General features: G+C 37.5%; 2 protein-coding genes across 2 annotated transcripts; both read left to right on the top strand.

Moving 5' to 3' along the window:
* The first annotated feature begins 1,768 nt into the window (after window positions 1-1,768).
* On the top strand, window positions 1,769-3,550 carry LOC126371422 (uncharacterized). Its single transcript, XM_050016706.1, has 4 exons — window positions 1,769-1,882; window positions 2,052-2,241; window positions 2,755-2,894; window positions 3,422-3,550. The coding sequence occupies exons 1-4, from the start codon at window positions 1,855-1,857 to the stop codon at window positions 3,475-3,477; spliced, it is 414 nt and encodes a 137-aa protein (XP_049872663.1). The 5' UTR covers window positions 1,769-1,854; the 3' UTR covers window positions 3,478-3,550.
* Window positions 3,551-4,000: 450 nt separating this feature from the next.
* Window positions 4,001-12,678, top strand: LOC126371421 (uncharacterized). Its single transcript, XM_050016705.1, has 4 exons — window positions 4,001-4,160; window positions 6,381-6,603; window positions 9,219-9,358; window positions 12,527-12,678. Exons 1-4 carry the CDS (start codon window positions 4,133-4,135, stop codon window positions 12,583-12,585), a joined length of 450 nt encoding a protein of 149 aa, XP_049872662.1. The 5' UTR covers window positions 4,001-4,132; the 3' UTR covers window positions 12,586-12,678.

Genomic DNA, 12,678 nt, shown 5'->3' with positions numbered 1-12,678 from the left:
TATTTTAATCTCATTCAAAACGCATGTTAAATAATGAGTGGTTATTTTTATAAAAAAAAACACACACCTACAAAAAACTCTCACGCCCACAATCCGTAATGCAGTGTAATAGCCACAAGTAGGTAAGTACTCAAGAAGACAACTTGCAGCCACTTTTGATACGGAGTCCTATGATGGATATGATGAACCGCATGATACAAATTATCAAGAAATAATTTTTTTTAGCTCTGATGGGTTTGCTTTTAGCCCCAGACTTGCCTATGAAAATAAAAGCTTGTTATTTATTTATTTAATGGATCATTTAAACAAAGTAAAACAGAACCAACGTGTAAGCCAACACTTGCACTTACTTATATTATCATAACTTATATTATCATAATAAATTATTGCACAAGTTGGTGGAAAAAACAAGAACGTTTTTGCTTTCTTCCAACACCCTGAATAAAATAAAAAATAAAATTATACTTATAATGGTACTTAATTTAAATACCGTGACCACATATTGCAAGGAGGTAAGGGCAATGATAAGAAATCCCGCGTCTGCAGTTTAGCTAAAAAAATTACATAAAACAATATAGAGACCCTATATATACATGGTACAGACAATCTTATAATCAGGTATTCGATAAAATAGGTACTTTTGAAACGATTAGGTAAGTAATATAATTGTTAATTTTATATTTCACGTCATATATTTAACTTGCAACTGTAAGCGGTTCCATATTAAAACAATTTACTGACTGTAAGCCTGAGTTATAATTTATTTGATCAAAAAGTACTTACTTACGAGTAAGTTACCAATAAATGTCGCTTCGAGTTTTAAAGCATGACGCAAATACCACACCGCTTTGACGTCATAGTAACAGCCATGACTATTAAATGACGTCACATACTTACTTTTAATTGAGAGCTAAAGGGGAATTTATATTAATACATAATAATGAATTATTATAATATGATGTCTCACAACATATTAATTTAAATAACCTGAGGAAAATCGGTTAGGGGTTTCGTGGTTTTACCAACACACAATTATTCCTGGAATTCGAATGTCCCCATGAACTAGTGAAGTGAAAATATCGATGTAGGCTTTATCGATTCGAAATGGAGATTGATAGATGCCCATAAATGGTAAAAAAAGCAGTTGCTCTTGCAGAAAAATAATGTACTGCTTCTCTGCGTTTGTGAATATTTATTAGGTAGGTTTTTTTTAAAGTTTGGTACCTATTATCAAAAACTGCGACACTCTTCTCTTTTTTGGCAGTGATTAGTCACTATATTATGCATAATAATATGGTAGGCTATATAGTTAAAACTCTTTAAAAACGTGCTAAGCATCTATAGAACATCTACCATCATCTATATACGTATAGTATCTAGTGAATATTACCAAAGATTTATGAAAGGATCCACATTTTGAGAAAATCAAATAAGCGAGTACCTCTGTGAAGTTGGGCCCTGTGTTTTAAAATAGAGCATTGAGGGTCTACCTGTTTCGGATAAACTATGGATACTATAGAAAGTCTACGTCAATATCTAAGGTAAAGTAAATATTTGTGGAACATATTGAATTTGCCATATTATAGGTGCGAATATTCTTATTGTCTGACAGAAATTGCAACACGAAATTCCCCGAAAACAAAAATCTGATAAAAATAAGCAATATCGATAAATATCAACAAATTAATAAATTGCACCGTACTTAGTTTTTGGTAGGTATTTATTGGTCAAACGACTTGTCTGATACAAACGAGTTTATAAACCTAAACTCGGCGATCGATCGAGTGACTGACGCCACGGACGCTACGCAGCCGCCAACCTAATTTAATTACAGAATTTTATTCCTAAAAAAACATGAAGCTGTACGTCTTCTTTTTTCTTGGTAAGTGATTTCTTTGCGCTTTGTTATCATTTGACATGCATGTCTCCATACGATGTTTACCTTAATCTTTAGCATGTGGTGTCAAAAATGTTGGAGCCAGGCCTTCACTCAATAAGTAGCACCACGCTACTGCTGAGCGTCTAGTTACCTTTCTAAACTAACTTTTCAGCCGTATTGTTGAGCGAGGCTCTCGGCATGAGCCTCAGACACAAGAGGCAGTCGGACGACGAAGATAACCTGGGCTCTGATGAGAACAACCTGGACGACACATACAGCTGGGACTGGAACGACAATAACGACAGCAACCAGAACAACAGAGGACAGCCGCAGCCTACTCCAGTCACAACCAGGCAGATCAGGTGAGTCTGGGTTTCATATATTTTTTCCATGACGCATGACGTCACGGTGTACTCTTGTATGCGAATAGGCTAGTTCCCAACTAGTCTAATCAGTTACTTTTTACTAAACGTCAAAACACGAAATTACTATGGAATTGGTATGAAAAAGCACACAGTGACGTCATAGAAAAACGTGATGAATGTCGGACTTATTATTATTAGGTTTTTTTTATTAAAATTCATAAATAAGTTTAAATAGAAAAAAGAAAATGATGTTCGTTAGTTTTAGATCTGTGTTTATTTAGTACGTAATCAGAATTTCATAATTCATCACGACCTAATTCCATAGTCAGTTCATGTTTTAACTTTTAATAAGGAACTTGTTGTTGTTGTTTAAATTCGTCTTAACTAAGGCAGGCAAAGATCAGAGAACCATACAGCCTTGACTTTAATAATTTATTCTTAAAATTCAAACTAGGCCTAAGTCGAATTTTGAATTTAAATGGAAAGTCGCTTATTCTTTTGTCGTTTCAGGGTGACAACCCAGTCGCTGTCGGTAGACGCGTGTATTCGAGCGTGTCCCGTGACGCCAGAGTACAACCCAGTGTGCGGCACCAACCTCGTGCAGTATTCCAACCCTGGACGTCTGGTTTGTGCCAGGAGCTGTGGTGTTAGTGAGTACCTACACACACATCTTTATAATAATAACCATTTAGTTCAGGCTACAAAGGCTTGGACAATAAATATCTTAACCTAAGTATATACCTAAGTGATTCCGTGCTTCGGAGGGCACGTTAAGCCGTTGGTCCCGGCTATTAGCCGTAAAAACACCTCCACCAACCCGCAGTGGAACAGCCTGGTGGAGTATGCTCCATACCCCCTCCGGTTGATTGAGGGGAGGCCTGTGCCCAGCAGTGGGACGTGTATAGGCTATTTATGTATGTTATAATATAATGTAAGACACTACGAAGACAAGTATTATATTATAAATAAAGTACTTATAAAAGAAAAGCACTTACATAATAGTTGAAGGCGTTACAAAATTTGGTATAATTGCACGGGTAACGTACGCTGAGCAACGACCTCTAGAATGGAATTTGGTACCTGAAAAGACCACATGAGCTCTATAATATTTCAAACTTCTAGAGAATAAATCTTACTTAAGTATTTTTTCTAATATGATGAATTTCTTACCTTTCAGATGTGACCTTGTTGAGGGCTTCACGATGCCCCACCGCGACCTCTGCTCCGGCGTGATGAATACACTTATATATTATATAATAATTATATTAATTAACACATTATAATAGTAATGAAATTTGACTGAAATAATGACACAATAAAGTGCTATTTATCTAGTAATTTATTTCTTTCTATACTTACACCTTATTGCTTTTACATGAGCTTATTAGAGCCGGGAAAGCGCGCGCCGAGGCGCAGGATTTTGAATTAAAGGTTTTTCAAAAATCCAATCATCATCATCATCAGCCGTACGACGCCCACTGCTGGGCATAGGCCTCCCCCAAGGATCTCCACGACGATCGGTCCTGCGCTGCCCGCATCCAATATACCTATATTAATTTTTGCGACGATTTAAAACCTAAGTATTTAGGTTTATCTATATTGCATGATAGAAATTACCTACAACACGTAATTCCCTAAAAACGTCAGATATATATAAATGGGCGACATCGATAAATGTCAACAAATTAATAAATTGTCGCACACTACTCAACTTCTGGTATAATAAGTACTTGTCAAACGACTTGTCGGATGCGCACGAGTTTATAAACATAAACCCGGCGACCGATCGCCAGTGACTGACGCGACCGACGCCACGCAGCCGCCAACCTCTGCCTACGAACATTTTATAAATTAATTTAATTTAAATAATAAAATATTTTTATCAAAAATGAAACTGTACGTCTTCTTTGTTCTTGGTAAGTGATTTTTTTCCTTTTTTGTTACATTTAAGGGCTTTGTAGGTGTTTTGATATTTTTCTATAAGTTGACTTACGAGTCAAGTTAGCAGGTAAGTATTTTAAGTACGCTTTCCACTACTAGCAAGGTTCTCTTCTCATTATCTACACAAAATAAGGAGTGTACTCACATCAACTCGCAAATGCGCATTGTTGGACTTTAAAATCTTCTATAATAAACAAGCTAATTTAAACATATGATATGTATTTACTTATAAAACTGGTTTCAATTTGTGTTCTTATTACCCGTAAGTTACGATTTACAAAGTATCTCTTCATAGTATGTGTGATAGTCATATCAACTGTGATATCAGTCTGAATCTGGCGGAACCTTCATGACTTGACCCTAAACAGTAAAAATACGATTACAAGTGCATTGAGAGTAATCTAAACATGTCTATTCTGAATGACTACGTATTATTTTTTATACGAGTAGGTAGCATAAAAAATTTGAATTCTGAAGCGTAAACAGAACCGTGCGTAAATGCTCTTTTGATGACCTTTAACAGGTAACTTTATGCATATTATTATTTTAAAGAAACATTTGCATTAAAGAATATGTCGCAAAAAGTCTTGTTTATCTTGTCTCTCAATCATAGATATACATTATCTTTGTTTAGACGCAACGGCTAATGCCGCAATATATTTATTACTAAACAACGTTAAGCTTATAAACATTAAATGTTTAATAATAAATGCACAAAGATATAATATTATTGAAAATAATACAATGAAAACTGCGCGTAAACATACTTCATACAAAAGACATCAACGAACGCTTCCGCGAATAAAAATAATAATACTTTTTCGTTTGATAAGTATATTGGACTTGAAAAATAAGTTTTTTATTTTTATTCTAACGATGTTCTCATAATAACATTATTAAACAAACAAAACTTTTTTTGACCGGAAAATCTTAGCCGTTTTTACATTACTAGGAATGCGTTTGGTATTTAATTTTCATTCGTCATCATAATTAAGTAATGTTATCAAAAAAACTGACACCAACCTCCTAAATACAGTAACACTGTAAATTAATAACTACTATTATAATAATGTAGTATCATGTTTTTAAACAAAGAATTATTTTTTTTGTTAAATTAATATAAATATTTATGTTTTTGATACATTAATTAGGTCGTCATTGAGATGATAATGTTATGACTTTTGTAGATTTTCCTTATTCCTTATTATTAAACTTATTCGAGGTTACTGATCATGTCAATTTCATGTGAATCATGGTTACTATGAGCATAACCAAAAACATAACATATTGGAAAACCCTACTTTCGTATACATATCTCCATGTTCCAACGCTTGTAATTCCTGCGAGGCTAGTATACTTTGTAATTATACTAAGTGAAGTATTTAAGTAAGTATTTATTTCCTCTACAAATAACATTAAGTACTTATAAGAATAAGAAGAATCCATAGTCGTTACATGAGCCATATCAGGGGCCTCAATAATACCCCTGACACCCGGGTCGATGGGGTTGGTAATCCACCTCACAACCCACACGTTTTTTTTTGACGTGACTTATTGTAGATTTGCCGCAGATAGCAATAAGTACTTGGCCGGAACAACCCACACGATAGAAGAATAAGAATAATGTTATTTATAACATGAACATTAAGCTGGAGCCTAAACTAGGAAACCCTGTGTAAGCATTATCAAACAAGCATGCAGTCATTTTTGGTTTTGTGCCTCAGGGTACCTATTCTTGGTACGTGGTACATCATGATGACGATATTGTAACAGGCTTTCAACCCATCTTCTTATATAGATACATGAGATATCACCTCTATTTCCCATTGAAGTAGACATGCACCATGGAATTCCACTTATCACGGTCTTGATACACTAACTAGGTACTTTCGCTTCCTCTACCTTCTTCTTCTTTGCGAGTCGATGGCGATCGAAACTAACTTTTCCTCTACCTTAATATCTTTATATACCTATACGGAATATAGTACTCTTGATATAACGCCTATTGCTCATGAGGGTAGGCAAAATCCACAGAATTCCACTTAACTACGATCCTGCGAAGACCGAGCTTAGTGGCGTGCCGTAGATAAGGCCTATGTCCAACAGTGGAAGAGCATAGTGTTAATGATGATGACGATAAGATCCTGACATGCGACTTTGCTTACTTACCTAACCTTACTAAAATAATGTTTCAGCCATAGTACTGAGCGAGGCTCTCGGCATGAGCTTCAGACACAAGAGGCAGTCGGGCGATGATGGCGACAACAACCTTGACGACAGATATGGTTGGGACCGGCCCGGCCGGGTCAACCCGCCTTGGCAGACCCGCCCACCTTGGAACAACGGTAACACCAATAATAACAACCAGAACAACGGAGGACCGCCGCAGCCTACTCCAGTCACAAATAGGCCGAACAGGTGAGATTAGGTTTCATATATCTACATTTTTATGCTCATACTATCCCCACCGGCCTGGACGCGTTGTAAGGGTCAGACCTCCGAGGGCCTCCGTGGTCCAGTGGTTGAGCGTTAGGCTCCCGATCCCGGAGGGGTTCGAATCCTGATGGGGAAATATCACAAAAATTACTTTGTGATGCCTATTTTGGTTAGGACATTACACGATCACGTGATTGTCCGAAAGTAACATGATCCGTGCTTCGGAAGGCACGTTAAGCCGTTGGTCCCGGTCAATACTTACTGATGTAAGTAAGTAGTCGTTACATGAGTCATGTCAGGAGCGTTTGGCGGCTCAATAGTAACCCTGACACCAGGGTTGATGAGGTTGGTTATTCACCTTAAAACCCACACGAGAGAAGAAAATGGGTCAGGCCCGCCTTGAGTCGGCAACAACTGTAACAAAAATAACAATGACAATAGTTATCTACTCCAGTCACAAATTGGCCAAATAGGTGAGATAAGATTTAACATGTATTGGCCTGGTTTTCCTTTCGAGTTTTGAAGTAAGAGTGGCAGTCGCTTCAGTAAAAAAAAACCTGACCTAAACCAGCTTTTAAGGGGACGAACAGGAAGAGATGATGACGTAACATTAGGTTTTTTACATTTTTTACGCACATAATTAGGTACCTCCACTCCTTTACTGAACTGGAAGCGGGTAAAAAACAAAACGGCTTTGGCTATTTATATTCTTGTCCAGGAGACCATTAGTGGGCATGTCGTGAAATCCGACAGGGCCTTCGTTCAGCGTTTTAAGTTTCTAGTGTTCTTCCTAATATAGTGGATCATTCATCACATCCATCCTAGGACTTCGTATCAAAAGTGGCTGCAAATTGTCTTCTGACTACAATATTAATGCGACATTAATACAAACAAACCAGATACGTGAGTCTCTGTTCAAATCGGCGCATGGGCAAGGGTTCGTCAATATTTATTCATTTCTATCAACTTCAACGATTTGCTATCTCAATAATTATCTTCGACGCTACAAGAACACAATTTTGTATTTCCTGTAATTACAAGCTGGTATAAACCAGCATTTACACTTGAGTCACTGTTACTGAACTGGGAATCCCAGATAATGAACTCTATAAGTATTTACATCCTTGTTACTTTTTATATACCTGTTAATAACTAAAGTGGTAAAACTTGTATTTGCAAGTAAGTAGTGAGTAAAGATTGTTATGCACGATGAAAACTCGTTGAGGTGCAAATTAAAGTGCAGTAAATACTTATGTTTATTCCCTAAGTACTTAAATATTGATAAGAAACATCGATTTAATAATACTTATTAATTTAATTATAAAAAGTAAAAAAAAAATTAAAGTAAGATGATTCCGTGCTTCGGAGGGCACGTTAAGCCGTTGGTCCCGGCTATTAGCCGTAAAAAAACACCTCCACCAACCCGCATTGGAGCAGCGTGGTGGAGTATGCTCCATACCCCCTCCGGTTGATTGAGGGGAGGCCTGTGCCCAGCAGTGGGACGTATATAGGCTGTTTACGTAAGTTAATTATACCAACAATCTTTTTTTTTTTTTATTTAAGGAGTTTTATCTTACAAAAAGATAATGTCATTCCGTAGTGACTTCTTTCGATTCTACAACTTACACAAACTAAAAACAACTTAAACTAATACAATAATGTTTAGGCTTAAAACAAACTGTTCATCCCCTTCTCTTCAAGCCCACCATTACAGTTTTGTACAGTGCCATTGCTTCTCCCGACAATGGGAAAGACAAAGCACTGTTACAGCCCCCCACCTGATAAATATTACTGTAACTATCTAGCAGCTGTATTCTCAGATCCTCGTTCCGTACACACTCCATCATGATGTGTTGAGCATCCTCGATAACGCCACACTCCTCACATACCAACAATCTTCGATTATTCAAAATTAAATTATTCACGTCAGAAAACAAAAGTGTACAAAAAATACAGTAGCGTACCTACAAATATACATTAAGTACATTTTATCAGTCACAAAAGAATTCCAATGTTATTGTACTGTGTATGAAAGAAATCTCCCGAAAGTCGTGAGCTTTTTTGCTATTATTATTTACATATAAAAGTCGGTTTATCGTTAAAACATACAGTAACGAGTACTTATATGTAAACACTGTGAAACCATGTCACATTAGCTTTTTTGACAAATTAAACCGTAAGTCTCATTAAATGTCAAATATGATAGTGCGACAGGGTTCTAAAGTGGGTACATGATATTGCTCATGACTGTACATAATCTGTAAATAAGTATGGTCGTAAGCGACGTGGTTTGAAAATATTCAATGAGAAACTAAATTAAAATTGTGAATATGCTTAATCATATTAAATGGAGTCTTCTTCTTATCGTGTGGGTTGTGAGGTGGAATACCGGCCTCATCAACAAATCATCACCAATCATTAAATAGATTGAAATCGATCGACTAGGAGCATCACTTATTTAGTCCCATCTGAGAGCTATCATAGAACATTAAAATTTGTGTAAAAGTTAATTTTTATAAAATATAATCGTATATTCTATTGAACTGTGCTTTCTATCTAATAGCATTTATAATAATTATTGTGTTATAACGTTTCAGGCCTACAACGCAGTCGAGTTCGGTAGACGCGTGTATCCGAGCGTGTCCCGTGACGTCAGAGTACAACCCAGTGTGCGGCACCAACTTGGTCCAGTACCCCAATCCTGGCCGTCTGCTGTGTGCCCAGAGTTGTGGCGTCAGTGAGTACACATCTTTATAATAATCAAAAGCAGTCATGTTTTTTTACCTAACAAAAAGGAAGGTTATGTATGTGTGTATGCACGTCTGTTATCACCTAACTTCTAAACCACCTGTCAGAATTTAACAAATGAGGTGTCACTAGAAGCGTGTTACTCGTCCGGTGGTTATAGGCTAGGCGACGTTTCGTAAAAAGCAATGTGGGGACCTTTTAGAGGACATATTTCTCCGTAGTCGTATTTTAGTTATTAAAGTTTTATTTTTTGGCGTAACGTTACTCGATGGTGTTAACGACTTGGTCGGACAATGGAGGTGCGCTAAGAACTAACCAGGTACAAAATTTAAAAGGAATCAATCTGATGTACTTATAGGACATATTATGAGCCGCAGTCGTAGGTACACACTCATTCTGAGGGGTTGAAAAGGCCACGAAGCAATGTATTTAAAAAGCAAAATTGCTTTTTGACATGTTGGCATTGCGCACTTTTATATACGCAAATGTCAAATATTCATAAGTATTGCTTCTTAGACGAATTGCTTTTTTAATACCTTCTATACAGTCCCTGTGACTTGCCTCTTCCGTCCTGCATTGCCGTACCGATGGCTCCTATTTCCGCCTCTGCAACCGTTGAGGTCTTCACTCATACCAGTGCTAACTTGTCTATAGCTCCTGAATTATTTTGTCAATGGGAAAATTGCAGGTCACGTAAACGTAAAATAAATCCTCCCACAGAAAATGCAATTACTGAGGAAATCTAACCAAGATCCAGGGTGTGGTGTGGGTTTTTAGTAAACGCTTGGGATGCCTATGTAACTACATTCGAACTGGGAGAATGAAGGATGTTTAGACGTAAAATCTGAAGTAGAAATCGACGATTGAATAACTGTATATTAATTTTCTGAAAAACCTTGCGTAGACACAACTTTTCGCTGGTATATATCAGTCACAACACCGCCGACCCGTTGTAGCCCAGTTAGTAGAACGCTTGCCTTTCACTTTGAGGTGCAGGATCGAATCCAGCACAGGGCGAAACCAATGATTTTCGAATGGTTGTTGTTTTCGAATTTATGTTTGGATCATAAATGATTATCACGTGCTTAGCGGTGACGGAAAACATCGTGAGGAAACCCACATTCCCGAGAAATGCATTTTCGGAGGTACCTATGTGACCTAACCTGTATTGGGCTGGCTTTCCCTTCGCGGGTTTGAAGGTCCGACAGGCAGTCGCTTCTGCAAAAAATCTTCAGGTTAGGTAAGCGGACCCTGTGAAAAACTGGATTATGCTAGGGAGATGAGATGATGATGATTTCAGTCACAACATAACGTAACACATAATATAAGCTCACATCCACCGTAAGATGAACTAAGTACCCACACCTCACCGAGCTTTCTGTTAGACCAACCTGAAGCGTGAGCCGTATCGCCGTATAATGGTTGAGCCAACTGTGTATATCAGTCATAAGGGCTACAATATTGAAATAACACGTAACACGAAAGTACTTACACGTCATATTTGTTAATAGGAAAACCTAATCAAGAGTCATCGTTAAACGTTGGTCACGTTTTGTTATTTAATTATAATATTTATTTTGTGGCCCCATTTGCGTAGATGGGTCTTTTAACGTAATTACATAAAACCTATTTAAACTAGTAAACATAGTTGAGGAAAACACCGATGTAAATACCGAAGTATATACTTATAAGGACGTAACTATTAGTTTTGTTTTTACCTTGCAACCGGTTACGAAACCACGTGACCAATGGAAACAATGTAATGTAATGTGCGGAATTTATGATTGTATTACGTAGTTGCTATTATTTGTAGTGATGTGTCGTTCCCACATGTTCCCACTTCGGGAATTTTCCCGGAAGTAAAAAGGCGCAACAGTTATGTAAACAAGCTTTATTAAGGCAGATAGGATCAGAGTAAAAGACATAATTTGAAAAAAAAAAGAACCAGCTACTGTCCTTTTTTAGTCTTTTATTTACTTAAGGGCTTTTAACAAAAAAAATTATGCCAGCCCCATCGATCAAGACTGACTAAAACTGATAAAAAATCATATTTAATGCATGCCCCCACCCATAACAGCCTAAGATGTGATGCTGTTGTGAATGAAAGCATAAATCAAATATTATTCTCTGCACGTAGGTTCTGATAAAAAGGCCTCCAAGATACCTGTATCACTATTCTGACTCCTAATTTTTAGCTAGTGTCCTTACTATTAAAGATTTTTTTTTTTACAACATGGACATTTCCACTTTTTGAACATTCCCGGGAACACTTGCTGACTTAGCAAATGAAATTGCTCTGAATAAGTCCTGTAGTGTAAATGTTGGACAAAACAGAATATGAATATGAAAGTTTTTCCGTCTTCTGTTTACGAAATAGAATAAGTGTTTTGAAAGATATCTTCAATGAACCTAGTTTTTCAAATATACCTTCTTACATCTTAGCATTAGTACATTCAGCGCATGATGAACTAATTACACACACCTCATCGAGCTTTCTGGTTAGCCGTATCGCCGTCCATAATGATCAAGTCACGTCTCTCTCTCTTGTCGGTGGAGTAATCGCCATTACTCCATAGATAGGGCGTATAGAACGGTGGTTGCCCCAATCGCCTTCCGTTCCGCAGTACACCGACCAATTTCTCAATCGGTGATGTTCTAGCTAGAGCCCTATCAGAATCCATTTCCTAGGCCTCAAACCAGTACTGATACCGCTGCTGCCCGGCATCAGGGGTGCGCTTTTGAAGTAGCAGCGCCTACTCGCTACGTCACAAGATCGTCATAGAACCTAAGTAGCATTTTATAGGTTAGCCCGTCCCAGTGAGCTACCCGCTACGTTCTGCTAATCCTGTCGCTGTTTGGTCGGGGACTGCTTATTTTTATATTCGCAGCTAACCATCATATCTGATGGCCGTTCCACTATCCGCCACCCGTGGACCCCACAGCTCAGCCAAGTCAACCGTGACTGATAGTAAATTATAAACACACACCCGTAGTTCCTAAAGGGGTACGCAGAGCCACAAGCGATCATAAGGCAACTTTTAGCCACTTTTAATCCGCAGTTCTAACTCGTTGTCTAGTTTTTCACACGTGGTTTTAGGTACGCAATATATCATTAATGAATATCTGTTTCTAATCTGATGAATTTCCTTTTTTCCAGATGTGAGTCTGATGCGGGCTTCACCATGCCCCACCGCCACAGCTGCTCCGGCGAGTTGAAGACTTTTACATACTTACTATTTTATATTAACACAATATAGTTACCAAATATGACACCACGATGACACAATAAAGTGCTATTTTATTTAGTTA

The sequence above is a fragment of the Pectinophora gossypiella genome, chromosome 12, assembly GCF_024362695.1.
Source record: "Pectinophora gossypiella chromosome 12, ilPecGoss1.1, whole genome shotgun sequence".
Taxonomy (NCBI): Eukaryota; Metazoa; Arthropoda; class Insecta; order Lepidoptera; family Gelechiidae; genus Pectinophora; species Pectinophora gossypiella.
This window is presented reverse-complemented; position numbering and strand designations above follow the sequence as displayed.